This window comes from Choloepus didactylus, chromosome 12 (assembly GCF_015220235.1).
Source record: "Choloepus didactylus isolate mChoDid1 chromosome 12, mChoDid1.pri, whole genome shotgun sequence".
Classification (NCBI taxonomy): domain Eukaryota; kingdom Metazoa; phylum Chordata; class Mammalia; order Pilosa; family Megalonychidae; genus Choloepus; species Choloepus didactylus.
Genome location: NC_051318.1, coordinates 37425392 through 37448154, shown reverse-complemented (window position 1 = coordinate 37448154; position 22763 = coordinate 37425392). Strand labels below are relative to the sequence as shown.

Sequence of the window (22763 nt, the reverse complement as noted above, 5' to 3'; positions counted from 1 at the left end):
GTTACTATCACCATCATCTATTATTACCATCTTTCCTCACCCTGAAGAGAAACTTTGCAAATTAAACAGTAACTCATCTCCGCCACTCCCCAGAAACCTATGATCCACTTTCTGTCTCTATGAGTTGGCAAAATATTCACATTTTTTTGAAGTGTTTGCTTAAACTGCAAATTCAAACATGATATTTTTATAGATAGGAAAACAAAATATTTACCTGAACTACACCCATACAGGAATCCAGAAATATTGATCCTTTTGGTTCTTTGGAGATCTTTTCATCTTTATAAAAATTCAAATTATAGGATCCATCACCAAGTTGAATCAGGTGGAAAAACCGTCTCTTAAATGACTGGGGGTAAAATACACACACAGCTATTCTTTTGAAATTAAAAGAATCACAATCTTGATCAATAACTGATGTATAAACATATCCAAAAACAATTTTAGTTCTCTCCAAAACAAATTTAATTATAGCCAGTGAACCAGGTAATTGGATGAGCTGACTCTCCGTCACATGTAGTAGTCTTGCTGCATTTCAGTTCTGAGGCAATGGTTCACTTAACATCCATGCGTCATTTTTCTTACACACAGAATGAGATTTTCCATAAATACCAAAAGCAATGCAGTGAATTCCAATTTGGGTTGCAACACAGGAGGATGTAAACTTTCTAAATTCCCCAGGGTTTCTTGTTCACACAGAATAGGAACTATTTTCCTGCCTCTAGATTAATAGAGACTGAATTTCTACTTCTTTAATTTTCACCTCCCTATTTGCTCTACCTATCTTCCCTTGTTTCTTTTCTCTCCTGCACTGAATAGTTTTCTGCACTAATTTTATTTTTCTCTTGGCAACCCTCTTGGAATTTAACCATTCCCTTTAGTCCTCAACTGTTGCTTTACCTGTGTCACAATATACCTTCACCTGCAAAAATAGTCTCTTGGTGATGTTCTATGAGGTACCAAGTATCATTTTTTAAGCTAATATAGAGAAGGAAGACTGTGTCAATGACTACACCTTCACATCAGCTAAATGATGGTCTCTCCATGCTGGTGGTCAGAGAGTACTGAGAGGAAGTGAGCGGATGGGTCTGTACCAATGGTGGTACTATCAGCAGGGACACATCTTACTAACCAGACAATGTCATTTTTGCCAGGATGAATAGCACGTTCATTCATTTTGAGCATTATTCTCAAGACCTATAGCAGAAAGGGTTTAACCACAGGCGAAAAAGGGGTGATGAGCCTCCTTACCCTCATGGTCACGCTGATTGCACTGTTCATGTTGCCTTTGTACAGCCACCCGTGCTTGGTGATCCCACCTTTCTGAGAACCGAGGGAGGCAGCATCCTAGGAGACAAAGAAAATACCACCACACTCAATTTCCCTTTATTACCTCATGTTGTTTGCTCTGAGTTTGATCAACGGGAAAGGCATTTGCCCCTTTACTGGAGTAATCATCTGTGGCCAATGCCAAAAGGTCACTTCAAAGTTCATTTAGCAGTAAAAGAGGTACCAGTCTAAGTTTATGAAAACCCTACTCCATTAAAAGGCAAAACTAGCTCCAGTTCAAGTTTTTATTTTTAAGTGCTTAATGAGCCACAGAAAGTACATACCATATTAGCCCACTCAAGCTGTAAGGCCTCGCCCGGTTGCATGAAAAAATGTTTTCGAATTACACTTCCCTTACAGTTGAGGGACAAAAGCAAATACCTGGAAAACTTCCCAGAGGCTTAGTTCAGGGAAAGGTGAATAAAGAAAGGAAGGAAATATGAAGCAATACGTTAAATCATGGGGCAAAGGAAAAAAAGCAGGAATTTAGGCAGGAATGCAAACAGGGATAGGAGAGAAGGAAAGTTAGAAGAAAGGGGGCTGGGACCAGTCAGAGAAGTAAAGAACCATGCTTCTTGAAGTTCTGACCACAAGATGTGAGAGCTGAGCTTAAAGAGGTGGGCATGGAGCTGCCACAGCTACTAAAAATGTCAGGCATCCATTTGGGTATGTAATAAACAGACAGATGAACAATACACATATGCAAACAATCTGGCAAATCTTCTGCCACACTGGGACCCTGACCCTTTCCACCCATGCTCTAAGATTGCTCCCTTGTGATTCTTTTGCCCTTTTAAGGCTGTGGCCAATACACTCTTCAAAAGGTACCTTGGGAGGAGAGGGCCACACAGTGTTAGGTTACCCCGCTCATACCTCCTAAGACTAACCTCTAATTATAAACTTTATTTTTGTAATCAGATAGACAATTGCAGCAAGACCTGTCTTAGGACATCTCAATATTAATACCAGAGGTTTTATGGTTGTTGTTATTATTATCATTATGGGCAATATTGGAAATAACTTGCTGTCTAGGATTTCATAGTTTACTGTGTGCTTTTACATGCATTATTTCTATTGGTCCTCCTGTTATGATTAATAATCAAGTTCTTAACACATCTCTTGTTTATTTTGAATAACTACTTAATCTTGCCAGAATTATTTCATTGGTGGCTTCTCAAATAATTTGCCACTATGGACACTGTTAAAGTTCATAAGTGGCTGGTGTTATGGTTCAGCAGGCAATTAAAAAAAAAAAAGGAAAAAGACTAAACTCATTACAGGATAGCGAATATTGAGAAGAGAGAGTGAGAAATGTGGAGGTGGGTAGCACTGACTATTGGTTTCCCTTGCTTAGAGGACATACTCAGTTTAATGCTCTGATCTCTTTATATACCCTCCAGCCATAATCATTTCCCCAGTACTAGGGGGAGTGGGCATGTTAAAACCAGATTCTCTGGGTACTTCAGTGCTCACTCAAAGCAATCATTGAAGAAACAATCATTTAAAATCTACTGGCTGCCAGTTTGTCTCAAGATACCCTGCTGAAAAACAACCTAAATTTAAGATCTAAGTCATTTTCATATCTTTTTAACAATGTAGCCAAATTTGATCCAAGTCTTTGAAAATGATCTCAGAACAAATAAACACAACCAGAAGAACATATGAAATGCTAAGCAGCCAGGCAGAAACAAAGACCTTTTTTCAATCAACGAATCAAACAATACATTTTTAAAGTTCTTCCCCTGTTTCAAGAAACATTCAATTTCCTGCTTCAGCTAAATGTTGGTAATTTTCAAATTAATTTTCTTAGTCTGTAAAATAAATCATTTTTTAAATCTAAAGTGAAAAGAGAAACAATAGCAAGCAATCATCCCACCTCATCTTTGTCGACCTCCTCATCAACTTCATAGACATGAACTGGAAGTTTATCCAACTTTACCACTTTGCTTTAAAAAGAAAAAAGAAAATATGTTCTATAATTGCCTAATCAATGAAGAATCTTTGCATTTCTTCGTCCATCAGAGGAAACAGCATTTAATAAATCCAAAGCCAGTTCACTCACATAAAGAATAAACATAACCTATCCCATTGCTTTTCAAGTGAGTGACCCTAGAGGCTTGAGTTGTAGAGCTCCAAAAAGCTACATGGAAAAGACAGCATAGCTTGCTGGGAGTTAGAAATGTCTATTAAAAATGGGAAAGTGGGTTGGTCATAATTAATAAAGATTTGGTAGAATATCTTTTAATATGGTGTTTCTGAGAGAAAAATGTAACATGGTGTGACCGCATTTCAAGTGATTAGAAACCACAATCTTAATGATGGTGTTAATAACAAAAATACAACAGCGGTAACAACAGAAGCAGTATTTATGAAACAGTTGTTATGTGCTAGGCACCATGCTGTGCAGTTGACATGCATTATCTCATTTAACCCTTCAGATGTTAGGGACTATTATTAAGATCATTTAAGAGATGAATAAACTGAGGCTTACAGAAGTTAAATAACTTGAGGGCAGAGTAAATAAGTGAATCAGGCAAACTACCAAATCTATGTTTTTAACCCCTGTTATACTCCCTCTCTTTCTCATCCCACGATAGGGAGCTCTTATTAATGCCAAAGGATAAAATCTACCAGCAGTAAAAGTACAGTTTATAGACATTATATCTTACAGACTAAGACTACCTTTCAACCATGAGAATAGTATATGAGTGAGGCATTCAATGAAAATAGATTAATCCAATCAAATGGGAAGAATTTTTAAAGCCCCACATGAGTATTAGGTAAACATAGAACTAAAGAGCAAACCCATCTGGAGAAGATAATGCTAGAAAGGAGTGTTCTCTGCTGAGGTTAAAAAGAGACAATCGGGAAGTTGGCTGAACACTTGTAGGAGAGGCTGAACCACACAAATAGAAAAAATAAACAGCTAAGTCCGCTGAGAATAGTATAAAAGGTTCTCCCACACTCACAGATCCAACAAACACAAAGGAAATATATTAATTTTCACTGGCTATGGTTATTTTTTAAACACAACCCATCATCTGCTAGTTCATAATCAATTAATAGTTAAATTTGCCAACTGCGTCATTTCAGGATGTACCATTTTATAACAGATATCCTCTCAAGGAGAGAACTATCCCAGGTTCATATTAACCACTACTAGCCAATCTTTAAGCATATTTGCTTTTGATATATTTTTGAACAAGTTAATACTTTAAAGGGAGGAAAGAAATTTGGGAAAATGCTTATTCCTTGATTTACTTATTTTTTAACATAAAATTTACTCAATATAAAATATCTTCACAATATTCTTTTTAAGTTAACACACTCTATAGCATATTTTAATACACTTCCATTTCTTTGTTTTCTATATCTTACTTAAGAAATTTCAACTATTTATATTTTATCAGTGACACCCCGGAAAACATCACTGGGCATAATTAAGCCATCCACATGTTTACTACCACCTACCAATACCAGAGTAATAGGAAACTAGTTTGATTCCTATGATCAAAGGCCCTGTAAGCAATAGCTACACCATATACATACAAATCATCTAGAAATATATTCTCTAAATACTTTGATTACAAATAAAGTTACATAACTCCCTGAGCATTTCAAGTACAAAGAACTTTTCTTTCTGTATTACCCTGTGTTGTGTGGTCTGACAGTTTACTCACTTTGGAAGTTGTCGAAACTCTCCTGAATAATCTTCATATTTATAATTCACAAGATGCCAGTCAGAGTTATAGGTTTTGATGCACTATTGGGAAGTGGGGAAGGAGGGTAAAATATAGAAAGCATAAGTGGGGACAAATAAAAAGAAATGCAATAGTTAAAATACATAACTGCCTATGTGATAACTTTTGGAGAACATTTGGGAAGGTTTGTGAAAGCACACCCATACAAACATCAAAAAAACTCTTTCCCATCAACCAGCTAACGTCTGAAATTTTATAATCAGTGACTTCTTGTGAAGCTGAAAACTTTGATCCACTGAAACATGAATCTTGGGAGAGCTATCACTTAAGTTATCATCATTAATGATCTGAGAGTAGACTTTACACAAAGACACATTTCACCTAACCTCCCTGGCAATTACAAAGCAATGTACTGTTTCTGCCTTAGGCACACTTGGTTCTTAAGAAGTCCTATGGCCTCTGCTAGTTTAGATCTAAAGATGCTTTCATGGAATTAACTAATACTCCAACCAGCTCTATCACTCAATATTATCACATAAAATTAAACTTTCACTCAGTTTTCCCTGTTTTCTTTATTAAATGGCACTATTTTACCCTCAGTTTCCCTTCAACTCATAAGCGACAAAAGTTTATCAGGAAGAAACATTAAATTACATTTCAGAGGGGCACATGACTTTTGTGTGTGTATGTGTGTATATAGAGCATTCTAATGCCAAGGATTCTATTAGCTACACTAACCTATACAGACTACATTTAAACTATCTCAGTACATGACAGATTTAATGGCCCAGCATGGTGTCTTTCATTCATCTTCCCATGAGGACCCATCAAGTATTATGTAGAGTCTAAAGATTATAAGGCTTCATCTACCAAAGCTTCAAATATGAATGAGTTAAAATCAGTAGATGCAGATTTGACTTGGTTAACATCAGCTTAGTTCAAATGATTTTCTGTAGTTAATTCTTGACTGTATATACCTATGAAGGCTTCAGTATGGCAAAGGGATGAATGAATAAATTAATATACTGGTAAATATATTTGTGTCTTCCTCGTTTATTTGACTCTGGCTGTAATTAGCATCATGACCAAATTTTCTATCCCACTTACTTCACTTCACCGTTCATATTGCCAATCTTTCTATTTTACAACCTATGCCTAAAAGGCCTTCTGAAACAACCCTCCACCCACAGCCACACATACAAACAAATTCATGAAAATAACAGCAACAAGAGCTGTACCAGGATCTATGCTAAGCACTTTATTTGCTAGGCTGCAAAAAGAAGGCAGTTTAAGTGTTTTATATAATCATCCTGGGCGGTAGAATAAATCGCAGAGAAATGTTAAAAGTAGAGTTAGATGTGGGAGCTTACCAACTTTTCAATTTCTTTGCTATGCAGTTACAAATATTTTAAAACATTTTATTCTTGCAAATGCTTTTTTAATTTTGCAAAGCATTTTTACATTTAGACCATGAGATATCCACTCTCAGAATTATATTCCAAAAATAATATGATTTCAGAATTATGGTTTTGGATCTTCCCACTACTGCTCCTAGTTCCACTAGCCCAGCTAAGGCAGGCCTGAGTATGTATAACTCAGCCTTGTGACCCCACCCCTATTCTCTTTGTTCTGGAGGCCAAGTCAGAGAGAACAGAAACCTTCCTGGCCACAGTGGTTTTCCATTAATCACTACAACTAATTTTTCTGGTGCAATAGAAAGTTGTACCACCAAAGGCTCTTACGGGACAATAAAATCATTCTTAAGGATAAAATGTACGTGCCCAATTAAAAAATAAATAAAAACTAAGCACAAACTTATATATGACGACTACATATATGAATGGAACATCTGAGTGCCCAGATGTCTAATATCTTAAGAAAAATGGGTAAGAAAAATAACTATAAAGTTTAAACATTTTAAATTATAAGGAACCTCAGAAATATAGCTAACCAGATAAGTACCTAGAGATTCATTAATTTAACCATCATTATTGAATGTCTAGGTAGCAGGCACTAGCAGAGGCACAGAATAAGGCACAGCCTTAGCTGGAGATAGAAAGTCTGGGAAATAATGGATTCAGTGAGAAATCAATATTCAGAGCATTGTATCTCCAAAAAGACAGGGAACTGACTGACTGATTACATAATTAACCTTTCAAAAACTTGTGAAATGTAATAATATTTTGAAGTTTTGTTGAAAGATTTTCTAAGTTGTTTTCTCGTTAAAGCCATTAGGTCATTCTGCTCTGGATCACGGGATGGAGAGGAAGTATTGTTTCACTCCACCCAAGTGGAACCGTCCCAAAAGGAGTTGGTTATGTTGGCTCCTGAAGCATACAATGAAGCAGTTATTGCTCAACCTGCAGTGATTAAAGGATTTAATGGAGAGTTATCCTACAAAAATCAGATTTTTTAACCAATTGGGAGAAATGAGTTAGTAATCAATAATTTTCCTATATGCTTTATGACAGGGGCCAGCAAACTTTCCTGTAAAGGGCCAGATAGTAAATATTTTTGGCTTTTCGGGCCACACCATCTCTTGTGCAACTACTCTAAACTGCATTTTATTGTGAAAGTAGTCAAAGACAATATGTAAACAAATGGCATGGGTGTGCAACAGCTACCAAAACAGGCTGAAGGCTGGGTTTTGCATGGGATAAGGATAGGGAGCTGTAGATTGCCCACCCTCCCCTCTAAAATAAATATTTATGACTATATATATAAACATTTCTGGCTGTATTTGTCTGGAATTTTACATTTTAGGAAGGATGAAAGAACACACTTTTAAATTTTAATGCATATTTAATTTTTCAAAATTATTGGTGAAAATGAAATATCATTATTTTAACTGGTCTTGGCTTATAAAAGCAAGGTTTCCTTATAGTGGGTATATTTATTGATAGGCAAATTTATCATCTAAATAGAAACTAGAAAAGTGAGGATAAATACCCATTATTTTTAAATGAAGGAGTACTTCAAGACACAAAACTAAAATTCCTAATTAGTTCATCCTACCTAAAAATACCTGGAGCTAAAAAAAAACACACCACACATCAAAAAAAAAAGAAAAAGCATAATTATTATTTGAATGTTCAAGGAAGAATAAATTATAGTCATATTATTAAATGTCACTGATGAGGAATAGTCAGACTCTGCTTATTATCACCTGGCACTTGATGAATATTAAACTAGTCTTGAAAATAACTTAAAAATATAAACATATAAATAAAGTACATGAATACATAAATGTGTGTGCTGGGTTTCCATCAGAAACAGTTTCAGTAACAGTAACAAAGATTCAAGTTTCCTACAGAGATTTCCTATGAGTTCATCTACAAGTTATCCCTTACTTTAAGACTATGAGATAAATTGTGTAGAATTCACATTTCGTGGTCAGAAATGACACCTGTTGACATTTCTGTGCAAGTTTCAAACTCTGAAAACTTCATGTTATTCTCATATTTAAAGTTCCATCATAAAATGCAATTACCTCTCTTAACACTTTTTTGAAAATATCACTAAAACTCAAAGAAATAGGAGATTAGAGAAAAAGTGCCTTAAAACGACAGGTAAATTAATGTAGGAAAAAAACATTACCTCTGTAACAAATAAGCTCTGTGCTTCCTGTTCGGCATTTGCAGGAACTGTTGAGCATATGTATCGACCCTGTCGTCTGAGAACCGCAGTCTATAAAAGCACAAGGAAAAGACTCTATTAAATGAAGATAAAAAGGAGCCGGCCTGAGAGCTTAGCTGAAAGCCCAGCAGCAGGGCCTAGCCCCAAGGCAGGCACTTCCCTCTTATGTTACACACACAGATTCCATTTGGTACCCTAACATTCAAAAGCCCTGCAGGGCAGTAATGAGTCCTGCTTATTTCTGGATCTAGGGCACAGTGATCCCTCCAGGGAGTCTCTCCTGCTCCCCCAAGGCAGGGTAAGAGGCCTCCTTCATAGACCCTAGGTCCCCCACCATGTGTTTGATCTAGTGCATGATATTACCTTTGACTTGCCTTAATTGCCTTTTACCACCATTCCTGTTCACTAAGAGCACAGTAACCAGACACATAGAAGGTCATCAATTAGTATTTGTTGAATGGATCAACGAATTGGGAATGCTAATTGTTCTTATTTCAGGTGGCTTACATGTTCATTTTTAATAATGAAATGCATCATGACTTTTGGCAGCAGCACATCCAACCCTATTAACATTGTTTGGAAGGAACTGCAGAGTACCAATAAGAGGAAATTGGGCCTCAGTATTCACAAAGGTATGTTCTAGATTTTTTTCTCCCGGGGAAATAATCCTTGGATACTAGCAATAGGTCACAGTCATGGAAACAGCATATATGAAAGCACTCTTCTAACAGAGTCTGTTCTGTTGGCTCTTGGTGACTAATCACTAAGCTGGGAGCTCCAGGCACCTCTTATGGCTACTTCCTGTTCTCCTTTGTTGGAAGAAGCCTGTCTCAAATCTGGGATCCCTGCCCCTCCAGCACAGGTGGAGAACTTCATAGCATGTATTTGGCATATAATTTAATTTTATTTCCTGCCTATATTTTCCCTCTGTTGTGTCTATTTCACCTATATTTAGTTTTATCTTGTTGTGCTGTGTCTGTCTTGGAAAGTAATCTTAAGCCCTATTTTTTGGAATAAGGCTTCCTTGTTTTAAAAGAAAGAAAAATGAAGGAAAGGAAGGGACTCCATTCTCAACAAAGTCCTTTGCATTATGAACCCATTCTGCCTCTGGGAAGGCTTTCAAGACTCCAGGTATTGGTTTCTTTGTGAATATCATAAACAAAAGGTGACCTTTATTACACATCTATTCTCATGAAACGTCATAGAGATAAGTGAAAGAAAGCATCTAACAGAGGCACAATCTATTTTTTAAAGAACTACAAAGCAACATGTTGATTAAAGAAAGTGTCAACATTGTTATGAATCAAGTATGACCCCAATAAGGGGGAATTGTTTAAGAAATTCTGTATGCTTCAAAGAAGGGTATGTTTTATATCACTACTTACTATGTCCTTCATCGTGACTTTTTTGGGTCTTTCAAGATTTTTGAAATTAATTTTTGTACTTATGAAACATTCAAGAAATGGCTCAGGTCAACAAACAGGACTATCGGGGACTGAATGACATCCCCCACTAAAGGCATGTTCAGCTCCCAAGCACTGGTACTATGGGTGTGAAGCCATTTATAAATAGGACCTTTTGATGAGGTTACCTCAGCTATAGTGTGGCTCAAATGAATAAGGATAGGTCTTAATCCAATTACTGGAAGCCTTAGAGAGAAGGCCACAGAAAGAGCCATGAGAAGCTGGAAGCCAGAAATCAATGGAACCCAACATAAAGGCAAAGCCAAGGATCACCAGCAGCCAGCCTCAGAATGCCACCGACTTCAGGGAGAAGATCCACCTTGCTAACACCTCAATTTTGGACATCTCCTAAACTCAAAACCGTGAACCAATAAATTTCCATTGTTTAAGCCAATCCACTATATAGTGTTTGTTTTAGCAGCTGGGAAACTAAGACATTTTAGCCCATTTTCCATAGAAGCACCAAGAAGAAAGAAAATTTCTTGAAAATTCTCATACTGGAATTACCAACTCAAGAAGCTTTAATAACATGACACTTTCCCAAACACCCCATTAAGGAGAGAAAAATAGTAGGAAATGGATCTTTTTTATTCTTATGAATCAAAGCTCCACTGTGCTCTCACTTTAAAAAAAACAAAACCAACTTTAATCATCAACGAGAGACCTGAATTTTAATAGATCAGATAGTATATCGTTTCTTATCTTTAACTTGTGTTTACAAATTAATCATTGCTGATCAATTCCTAACTTTGATTTTGCAAAGCATAGTTTTCTGCCGAGAGCCTTTTCTGCCAACTGCATTCAAATAAACATAATATAATTCTTTAAAACTTGTCGCTTAAACTAGACATACTTCTTTAGTACATATCTAGCATAAACGCAATTTTTATATTTATCCTGAAATGCATAATATTAGATCTGTGTTAGATAATCTCCAAAGATAGCTGCTCTCCTTCCCTGTATATGCATGCTGCTCTTCACACCAAAAGGTAGAGTCTATTTCCCCTCCCCTGAGTCTAGGCTAACTTCAACCAATGAAAGGAAATGCAAGTGAAGAGGTACCAGTTCCAAACCTAACCTTTAAGAGAGTTGATGGTTTCTACTTCCTCCCTCTTGGAAGCCAACCACCATATAAGAGGTTCTACTACCCTGCAACCTCCATGCCATGAGGAGGTCCAACCTAGCCACATGGAGAGGCCATGCAGAGAGAGGAAGATGCCCTGCCAGCCCCTAGCCACAGCTGAGGCACCACGATGTAGTGGAGAGGCCAGCTTGGACATTTCAGCCCTGTACACATCAAGGAGCACAGAAGAATCCCCCAGCTGAGCCTCAACCAGATTTCTGAATTGTAAGAAATAAATAAACTGTTGTCCTTAAGTTACTAAGGCTTTGGGGTTGGGTTTGTTACTCAGCAATAGATAACTGAAACAAGATTGTAAGTGACTAGGAACATCTCCAAATTAATGTACTGAAGAATACTTCCATTTTTATGTTAATAGTTTTCAAATACTAACTACACATAGGGAGTTAGGACAGAAGCATTGAGGGGACATGGTAAGTTACAAACTAGTTTCTATTATCACCCTTCTACTCAGGGTTAATGCAGGTTAAGATAGAGAAAAATGTCTGCTGGATCTTAACAGTAGCCTGCAAAGGCTTCTCTTCCTGAAAGGTATTCTACTGATCATTTAAGGACTCAGCATATCATTCCACCCACCCATCTACCCATCATCCATCCATCCATTCACCCAAACCTTTACCAGGTCCCTACTTTCTTACCAGACACTAAACCTGCAGCTGGAGACACAATGTTTAATAAAATGCAGCTGCTGTTCTAACAGAGCTTATACTCTGGTGAAAGAGGACAAGGAAATAAATTATTATCATGTTATAAGTATCATGGAAGGGGTAAGCACAAGATGGTAAGAGAGAAAAGAGGAGGGGAATCTATATCAGACTGGAAGAAGAGGACATCAAGAAACAGTGCACTGGGGAAAAGATGTTCAAGCTACAATGTAAAGGATGAGTACAAGTTGCATTTAGTACAAAAAGGGAAACTTGGAGATAAGCTTACCCTTGAAAAGTTAAAAGAACAAAATCAAGACATAATAAATGAGATTAGCTCTTTGCAAAATAAAAAAAAAAAATCCTTCAAACCCTAGAACTAAAAATATCTCCTATGTCAAAGGCAAAACTGCCTAGAACTCTAACAGAACATGCAACAAACGACAATAGTAAAACCTCCACCAATCTATAGCTCAATCAATAGTCTTTACTCATCTGGGAAAAGAATAGGCCAACAGAAAGAATGGGGCTTGCACGGCTGGAGGAATTTTGTCAGTGTCGCTATAACCATTTGAAAAGAACAGCTGGGACCCATCAGGCTGGAATCCACTGGCACCAATAGCATGGAGTGTAGTCACCATTTGATCCCATCACGTGCCAAGGTCTTCCAACTCATTTCCCTTCTTCTGAGTCCAGCCTCACCAAGCCACTTGTTTATAATGTGCTTCCCATTCAGCCTTTTCTAGTGGGAGAAAACACACAACCAATGAACATACCCTGATCTTCTTGTTGGCTGCAGTTCTCAACGCACATTAAGAAAATAGTATTCTGGTTCAACATTCTCTTGTGGATTTGGCTGCTACAAGTCAGTTTCTCTGACTTGCTGTCCCTAAACAATTCTGGTCATATCGATCAAATCCAGTCTCTGGACTTCACAAAACTGAAATCTGATCCTGGACTTCCATGACCTTGTAATCCCACCCCACCCCTCTACTCTCAATCTCCTTGCAAGGCCCAATCTGAATAGTGAGTCAGCCTTCCACTTTGACTCCATTATCAAAACCTTCCTGCGGGTACATGTCCTTTTCTTTCCCCTACCAGAATGAGAAATCATTTGAGACATATTTTACTATTGTATCTCTGTACTAAGTACTCAATAAACGTTTCAAGAATGAATGAATAAAGCAATAAATGGAGAAACAAACAGGAACCAACAACTAACCATTCATTACTTGCCTACAAAGGTTTTCTTTTCTATTATTACAAGTTCTCTGGCCTGTGAAGGAAAATGAAGACTAAAGCATAAGTGAATGTCCTATTATAATTTCTCCATATTTCACGTATTAAAAGTCACATTATGCCAAACTGATTCACATTAAATTTCTGTAGTTCTGTTTATCTGGTTAAAACAGAATCCAAATCAATACCAGGAGATTTTTACTCCATGAACACTAAAGCCCTTCTGAACAATGAACTTAAATTTTTTTTCATGACTGTGATGTTCTTTTCTACTTTATCATTTAGAATTATATTTCTGCTAAAAGATGAGTCTGTATTCACTTTAAATAAATCAACATCAAAATCTTTGATATTCAAAGAATATCAGTCCCATTCCTATGTTTGAAAATACATTATTTTTACATTGTGAAAGGGGGAGGGAAAAACTTTCACAACTTGTAGTGTGATACGGATCTGAAAATTAAATCTAAACACAGCTAGATTCTCAGACAATCATTGGCATAGAAATCTCACAGATAAAACACATCTTAAAAATTAGGAGGCGGGGCAAGGTGGTGGCATAGGAAGGTGTGGAATTTAGTTAGACTTTTAGAGCAGGTAGTAAATATCCAGGAACTGTCTGGAACAACTGTTTAGGGGACATCCATGACTGGACACACATCATACACCAGTCTGGAATGGGTAGAAGGGCTGTAAGTAAAGCCCCCAAACTACAGAGCTAGTGCCCCTCCCCCACTGGCAGGGCAGGCTGACTTGGAATACTTCCTGTGGGAAAAAGAAGCAGTTTCTACTAGGAGCAAGGGAAGGTAGCTCAACCAAGCTAAAACCGTGGTTTTTTTGTTTTTGTTTTTGTTTTGGATATGTGCATATATTTAATAATGAAACAATTCATCAACAACAAAAAATTAGAAAAAATTCATGAGACCTCAGTTCTGTGAAAGAGAATGAGAAACAAAGGCAATAAGATATAGCAATTGACCCAGAAGGACACATGATGAGTAAGGCAAAGGCAAATTTGGCTAAGATAATGTTATATGCTCTTGAAAAGGAGCATGACTTAAGTACCCACTTATTTGACTGGTTCGAAGCAGGCAGCCTCACTGTATGCTATATGGAATGGAGGCAAAGAACCAGGGAAGGGTGGGAGAGGACAGGGAGAGGAGCAATGTGGAACTAGGGTCAGCAGATAGAAGAAATTGAGAGTTACCAAAGAGATGACTGTGCTGGTTTGAATGTATTATGTCCCCCCAAATGCCATTATCTTTAATGTAATCTTGTGTGGGTGGACCTATCAGTGTTAATTAGATTGGAATTCTTTGAGTGTTTCCATGGAGATGTGCCCCACCCAACTGTAGATGATGATGCTGACTGGATAATTTCTATGGAGGTGTTGCTCTGCCCATTTGGGGTGGGTCTAAGTTGAGTCACTGGAGCCATATAAATGAGCTGACAAACAGAGGGAACTCAGTGCACCTGTGAGTGACGTTCTGAAGAGGAGCCACAGCCAAGAGGGATACTTTGAAGAAAGCACAGAAGCTGCAGATGAGAGACAGTTTGAAGACAGCCATTGAAAGCAGACTCTTGCTCTGGAGAAGCTAAGAGATGACAGATACCCCAAGGGCAACTAAGAGTGACATTTTTGAGGAACTGCAGCCTAGAGAGGAACGTCCTGGGAGAAAGCTGTTTTGAAACCAGAACTTTGGAGCAGACGCCAGCCATGTGCCTTCCCAGCTAACAGAGGTTTTCTGGACACCATTGGCCATCCTCCAGTGAAGGTACCCGATTGTTGATGTGTTACCTTGGACACTTTATGGCCTTAAGACTGTAACTGTGTAATGAAATAAACCCCCTTTTATAAAAGCCAATCCATCTCTGGTGTTTTGCATTCCAGCAGCATTAGCAAACTAGAACAATGACTCTCAGGCCTTTTGTTTCCTCTGAAGTCTAAAACAAACCTGTTCTAAGTCTTTAAGTCAGTCAAATTCAGTGATCACATAATGAGCACTAGGCACTGTGAAGAAAGCGGGGGGGGGGGTTGCATTTACAAAAATAAAGGAATGACATAGTTCCTACTCTCAAGGAGCTTACAACCTATATGGGGGAACAGATCCCCCACAAAACAACTACAAGACATATTTATAAGGTAATATAAATATAAATAAATATAAACAATATACGAAAGCTAAGGGGTACTATAGCAATAATTGTTTAGAAATCCTTAGTCAGTCACAGAAAACTTCCTGAAGGAAAAAGTTTGGACTTCAAGTATAATGTTAGCGGTGAGTAGGGCACATGCAAAGGCATGGAAGTGGGAATAAATATGTCATGTCCAGTAAGTAGATTAGCTTGGTTAGAGTATAAAGTCTAAATAGGTATAGTAAGAAGTAAGAGTCTATCTGATGAAAGACACTGCAATGTTAGGTCCCTAAAACAAAATGAGCAGGGAAAGAAAATTTCCTTTTGGTAATGATTATAAGTGACCAGAGGTCCAGGATCAACTCTACAGTTCTCAAAAGTTTTGGAGTTACTCTAAGAGAAAGAAACTAGCAGTGGGATGGTAGAGAAGTACCCAGCATCCTTGAGCAATTAAAATAAAAGGAACCGCCTTCTATGAGAATTCTCAGGAAGTGGCATGTGGACCCCCAAAGGCAAGGAAGTTAGACTCAATGAAATTCCTAGGTAGAGGATCTGTCACCCAAGTCAGCTAGATCCCAGCAATCTCAAGGGCTCAAGCAGAATGTCCTTGACCCTTGTTACTAATTCTTGGTGGGAAGCAGATTGTGTATGCTTATAAAATAATTTTTAAAATTTTGAACGATAGTGACAACTTTATAATTCTAACATTTTAGAAATTAAAATAGGAAGATGAGAAGAGCCCTAATCTGTAGGGAATGTTCCCATCCCTGAAGAAGGACAGGTTAGTAAGGGCCCAAATTCTTCCCTGGTCTTTAAATGGAAAGGCAAATCATCACACCATGGAAAGAGTTCGCTCTCAGCCAAAGCAAACAAGACCTCTTCCTTTAAGCCTGTTGATCTGAACCTGTTCCAGGAAGAAAAAAAAGAGTTCAGGCCAGATGTTTAGCAACAGCCAGAGTTGTACCCTAGGTCACGAGAGTTCTGCTGAGAGGTGCAGGGTCCCACAGATGTTGAAATTGGCTGCTGGGGCCCAATCTTGACACCATTTGCCTCGTTGTGAACATCAAATAAACCCTGCTGGATCTTCCTATATATTTCTTTGGCTGTGTTAATGAAGGCCTCTTCAACATTGGAAGCTGTTTTGGCTGAAGTCTCCATGAATATAAGTCCAAGCTCCTCTTGAAGAAGGCCTATCCTTCTTCTCTCTTTACATACCTGCAGGACTCTAGGTCACTCTTATTCCCAATCAACATGATAACCATATTGGAGCTGGAGCGTTACCGGGCATCCTCTAACCATGAGGTGAGGTGACTGAAGGTTTCACGCCTTGTAATGTCGTACACCAGCAGTGCTCCAGCTGCTCCCCTGTAGTAGGAATGGGTGATAGAATGGAAGGATTCTTGTCCAGCCGTATTTCAGATTTGCAGTTTGATTTGTCTTCCATCAATGTTGACCACATGGGCACCAAACTCCACACCAATTGTGAGGTCGTGAACAGGCTGGAACTGTTTGTCGGTAAACTGCAGAAAGAGACATGGTTTGCCCACACCTGTGTCTCCAATGATGATGTACTTGAAGAGATAAGCATAAGTCATAGTCCCAATTCCTCTGGACTCCGGGTCCACCCAATTTCTACAGTCACTTACCTCCGGCCTCTCTGGCTGCTCAATCTACCCATCTCCTTATTTTGCGCCCCTGCCCCCCCCTTCTCCAGCTCCTCTAGCCTAGATCACATTTCTCCAACTGTGGTTTTAATTAACAATTTTAGACTACTGAATACAAGCTACGAGCACAGATAAACTCGGAGCAAGCAAGAAAGGAACCCTGGGGTCTATCTTGGCAGAGAGGAGGCAGGACTGATGGAAAAAATAAAATAAAATAAATTAACTAAAACAGAGGCTTCTGGAGTCAGCCGAGCTCGGAATACTGGAAAAGGGCTGAGCCCCAAGAAAAATGTCACATAAAGGCAGGTACCAACTCTGGCTCTTGACTGGTGAACTTGGGGGCTAAGGAGTGGCTCTGAAAAGGGGATTTTTTTTTTCCTTTTATAAAACTATTCTAAGTAGCTCATTAGAGAAAGCATCAGGCATTCTCAACTGTCAGCTCTGACCCAGGCAGGGGTGGAGTTACGATAGGTCTGAGAGATAAAGGAGTCAAGTGAAGGAACAATTCCCTAAAGGGTGTATCTTCCCCAAGAAAAGGTGGAGTGGGGCCCAGCTCAAATGGTGGCCCTCTTTCAGAGAATTCAGACCCCAGAGGCTGGAGGGCAGAGACAATTTAAGCCCTCCCTCTGCTTCAACCTCTTTCTCAACCATACCTCTGGCAGGTACAGGGTCTGCTGAGAATTAAAGGCACCACACCTCTTTAATCTGGTGGGGAGCTGCAGGCTGACAAGTGCCACCTGCTGGGGAGGATGGGAAAAAGCACAGAGTCTTGACACCTCACAGGAAAGTCTGACTACCTTCTAAGTCTTATTCTGAGGGAAACTTGATACTGACTACACCCTCCTCCTGAGACCTGAGACTGTCTGGTCTGGGAAAATCTGAGTAGGGTCGGTCATATCTGGTAAACCCTCCTCAAAAAAAAAAAGAAGTTACAGGTACAGTTAAACCAGAAGCTATGTTAGAGGTCTAGAATAAGTTGAAGTGAATGCTGAAGCACAGATAGAGAATAAGCCAACCAAAGATAAAATCCTAGGTAAAACAGTAAAAACGACCTCTAGAATAAACTAATCAAGGAAACCAGATGCCTAGACACCAACAAAAAATTATGAGTCACATTAGGAAAAATGAAAATATGGACCAGTCAAAGGAAGAAACTAACACTTCAAACTAGATACAAGAGTTGAAACAACTACTTAAAGATGTTCAAACAAATATGCTAAATCAATTTAAAAATCAAATCAACAGGTTGAGGGAAGATACGGCAAAAGAGACGAGGAATAAAAAGAAGACACTGGTCGAACACAAGGAAGAACTTAAAACTGTGAAAAAACAAATAGCAGTACCTATGGGAATGAGAAGCACAATAAAAGAGATGAAAAACAAAATGGAAACTTACAATAGCAGATTTGAAGAGGCAAAAGAAAGGATTAGTGAACTACAGGAAAGTACATCTGAAATCCTACACACAAAAGAGCAGATAGGGAAAAGAATGAAAAAAATATGAGCAGGGTCTCAGAGAACTGAATGACAATCTGAAGCACACAAATATATATGTCATGGGTGTCCCAGAAGAAGAAGAAAAGGAAAAGGGGCAGAAAGACTAATGGAGGAAATAATCACTGAAAATTTCCCAGCTCTCATGAAAGACATAAAACAACAGGTGCAAAAAGCAAAGCATACCCCAAATAAAATAGATCTGAATAGACCTACTCCAAGACACTTATTAATCAGATTGTCAAATGTCAAAGACAAAGAGAGAATTCTGAAAAGAGCAAGAGAAAAGCAATCCATCACATGCCAGGGAAGCTTGATAAGACTACATGCAGATTCCTCAGCAGAAACCATGGAGGTGGTTAAGATACTGAAAGAGAAAAACTGCCAAGACTTATATATCTGGCAAATCTGTTATCTGGCAAATCTGTCCTTCAAAAATGACGGAGTGTTTAAAATATTTTCAGACAGACAATGAGAAGGTTTGTGAAAAAGAGACCCGCTCCACAAGAAATACTAAAGGGAGCACTACAGGCAGATAGGAAAAGAAAGGAGAGGGAGGTTTGGAAAAGAGTGTAGAAATGAAGACTATCGGTAAGGGTAAAAAGAGAGAGAACTTTGAGAGTTAAAGTTGAGAAAACAGGTTATGAGGAGATAGAAAGAAGGTAGAGATTGAGCATTTGATGCTGAAAGAGTTCAGAATGTTCAACAGGATTGACTGTAAAGATACAGAAATGGATAGCAGATTACTATGTGATGGTAGCAAAATATCATAAGTACACTGAATAAAGCTATGTGTGAGTATGGTTAAAAGAGGACGGCTAGGGATATGTATGAAAATGGAAGGAAAGATAGACGATAAAGTCTGGGACTGTATAATTAGCAAAACCTAAAGTGGACAATGATGGTGATTAAATGTACAAACATAAGAATGCTTTTACACAAAGGAGAACAAATGAACTTCAACATCGCAAGGTGTTGAAAATGGGACGGTATATGGAAAAATAGAATCAATGCAAATTAGAGTCTATAGTTAACAGAAACATTGTAATATACTTCTATGAAATGTAACAAAGGCAATATACAAAAGCTAAATGTCAATAACAGGGGGATGTAAGGGAGAGGTATAGAATTCTTGGAGTTATTGTTCATGTTTTTCCTTTTTATTTTATTTCATTTCATATTTTTATTTTTTATTCTCCATTTTTTTCCTCTTCTTCTTTCTTTGCAGAAGAAATGGAAATGTCCTCATACAGATTGTGGTGGTGAATGCATAACTATGTGATTATACTAGGAACCACTGATTGTTTACTTAGGATGGATTGTATAGGGTACAAATAAACAGAAAGATGCAAGTGCTAGAGAAAATGTGGAAAGAGAACTGTACCTATTCATCACTGTTGGTGGGGAAGTAGAATGGTGCACCACCTCTGGAGGGCACTGTGGTGGTTCCACAGGAGGCTACGTATAGAGTTGCCATATGATCCTGCAACCCCATTATTAGGCATATACTTGGAAGAACTGAATGCAGGGACATGAACGGACATTTGCACACTGGTGTTTATGGCTGCAGTGGTCATGATTTGCAATGGATGGAAGTGGTATAAGGGTACATCAACTGATGAATGGAAGGGTGAACTGTGGTGTATACATACAATGGAATATTGAGGGGCTGCGAGAAGAAATGAAGTTGTGAGGCATGCAACTAGGTGAATGAACCTAGAGGGCTATATGTTGAGTGAAATAAGCCAGAAATGAAAAGACTAATATAACACCTCACTAATATGGAGTAACTATAATGTGCAAACTCTGAGAACTGAACTTGAGAGCATAGTTTATCAGCGGAAGGCTTATTGTAAAGTTTCCTAGATTTTAAACTCTTAGAGCAGTCACATCTATTCCTGAGTTGTTGCGGTTATTTCTAAATTCTGAGATGCTGAGCTCTTAATGTGTAACCTGGTCATTCCCTGGAACTTTGGTATCTGTGTGCCACCTGAGACTGAGAGCTAGGGTTCTTCAGCTATGAAAGTCAGCATTACCCCATACAGCAACTGTTTAAAAACCTGAAATAGAGGTCAGGCTTCAAAGAGACATGAATGAAGCTGATCTGGTTAGGACTAAGAAAATCAAACTAAAGGGTAAAGGACAATATCGACCATGTTTTAAAACTTCAAATTTTGTATGAGACCAAAGGAAGAGATGTTTATTTGGTGCAAAATTTATATTTTCTGTAGCACACTATGTAATTTAACTTGTATGGTCAGTTTATTCAAACACCATAATGACATGGAACCTTGAAATAGGGAGTAAGATCTTGTTGGTTTGTATAGGTTAGTATGATGCCCTGATACATCCCAGAGTCATCTGGGCAGAGAATAAAAAAGTATTTGTAAAACCTCCTTGAGGGACTGAAGAAAAATGTGGAAATACTAAATTTCCCCAACTATGGAATTCCTGATCTTCTCACAAGCTTTGGGACTACCAGTGTACCAGTTTAGCAAGCCCCTCAATCTTGGAGCTTGCCCTTATAAAGCCTGTTATTGCAAAGCCTGCTTATAGTTGTGCCTGAGAGTCACTCTCAGAGAACCTCTTTTGTTGTTCAGATGTGGCCTGAAATGGTACTGATGATCTTGAATACCAAAAACACTGTAAACATGTTGCTCTCAATCAGAATATTGACAAATATTGACAAACTGAGAAAACACGTTTTTGTAACAAGTGATAACCAGACATTTCTGACAGGAGATGGTATGGACTGGCTCGATGCCTGCCAGAAGGACACTCTCTTGATGAGAACATGCATTGACCCAGTGCAGATGCCACTTGGTAAGCATCAGGTAGAGGCAGGCTGATACCCACTCACTCTGACTCCTTGTTCCAATGTCCAAGTTGTGCTACAGGGCTTGCACCGATGCCCTCACTGCTGCCCTGCAACCAGCACCTCCCGCAGATGGCTGCATCGGACCAGCTCCCGAGACCACAAGTTCAAAGCACCTACCTTGACTTTAAAAGAATCCGGTATTCTCCACCTTTAAATTTGTTGCATGCGCTTGAACTGGTTATTGTGTATTGGTTGTATTGTTAGCTTGGATTAAGCAAGCAAATAAATTGCATTGAGCAACCAAAATATAGTGGTTCTGAATCTGCTTTCAATTTGAGGACATTTCTCAGGTCACTTTATAACAATGCTGTAACACTTCCATGACACCCCTGTGGTTTAAAAATTCCACAGTTCTGTGACTATGAAATTCTAAGTCTCAAATGTTTTATCTGAGTGAAAAGAACTGCTTTGTGAGAAACTAAAAAACAAAATGCATCCAGGAAAAAAAAGATGAACACTGTATTTGCTTTGATTTATAATCATATAACCCCACTTCTTTTTTACTGAAAGGAGTTGTTGGATCAAAAGCAGGGACAGATTCACTATGCAGATAAATATAGGCATGAGTATTAACAAAAACATGGTTTTGTGTCACTGTTTATTTTTCTAACTCTCTCAACCCATATGGCAACTGGTTTTTCTATTACCCACTTTACAATGGGCAGGCACCTATAACAAAACAACCCTCTTAATTTCCAGGGGGGGGGGAGAATACATATACACTGTGTGTTTCAAATATCATTATTTCATAAGATTTTAATTAATAGACTGAAACGAAAGCCCCACCCTTCCCCTGGGACCATCTGAACAATGAGCTAAAGACAATATCCCAGAGAAGTGGGTGGGCTGTAACCTGAGCCAGCGGCTGTGGTCAGGGAGTCTGGACCTCTCCCGGCCTCTCCCCATCTCTACTGCCCAGAAAAGCAGACAGCTGGGAGTGTCCTCCCTCAGGCAGAAATCAGCACAGCAGCTCAGCGGAGTGTGGGCTTTGAAGCAGGAAGAGATGGGGAGTACAGGGCGGCACCTCCTCAGATCTGGGACCGAGAATAACCAACTAAGGGTGAGGCCACCATATACCAACCAGCTGAGACATTAAAGTAGAAGAAGTGAACAAGCTTCCCTTAAAGACAAGGCTGGGTCATAACAACATGACTGCAGCTGTGGAGACCGTGCAGGGGAATTTTTCTAGGTACCTACAATCTTCTTTGAGGATTGAGAATGGCCAGAAGAGAGAAAGAAAAGGGCTTGAGGTACACCCTGACAAAGCCTGCAAGAGCAGAGAAGCCCTTCAGGCCTCTGAGCCAACTCCAACCTATCCTTGGCTAAAGCTTGGAACATCTTTGCTTAGCAATCACCCCCCAGCCTCTTTGTAATTCCATAAAAAAGGATCTCATACTTGGTTTGTTTTTTGTGTTTGTCTTAATTTGCGTAGCAAAAC

The 22763-nt window shown here is 38.7% G+C and overlaps 1 protein-coding gene and 1 pseudogene across 25 annotated transcripts in view; both read right to left on the bottom strand.

Moving 5' to 3' along the window:
- DOCK9 (dedicator of cytokinesis 9) overlaps positions 1 to 22763 on the bottom strand; it is a 299763-nt gene that overhangs the window by 139417 nt on the left and 137583 nt on the right. For all 25 annotated transcript variants that reach the window (XM_037800399.1, XM_037800409.1, XM_037800417.1 and 22 more), the window contains exons 3-7: positions 8628 to 8717; positions 5010 to 5092; positions 3206 to 3275; positions 1252 to 1347; positions 215 to 349 (exon numbers count right to left, since the gene is read on the bottom strand). In XM_037800399.1, coding sequence (XP_037656327.1) covers positions 215 to 349; positions 1252 to 1347; positions 3206 to 3275; positions 5010 to 5092; positions 8628 to 8717 — 474 coding nt within the window. The remainder of the gene's footprint in view (positions 1 to 214; positions 350 to 1251; positions 1348 to 3205; positions 3276 to 5009; positions 5093 to 8627; positions 8718 to 22763) is intronic.
- On the bottom strand, positions 16229 to 16887 carry LOC119507259 (annotated as a pseudogene).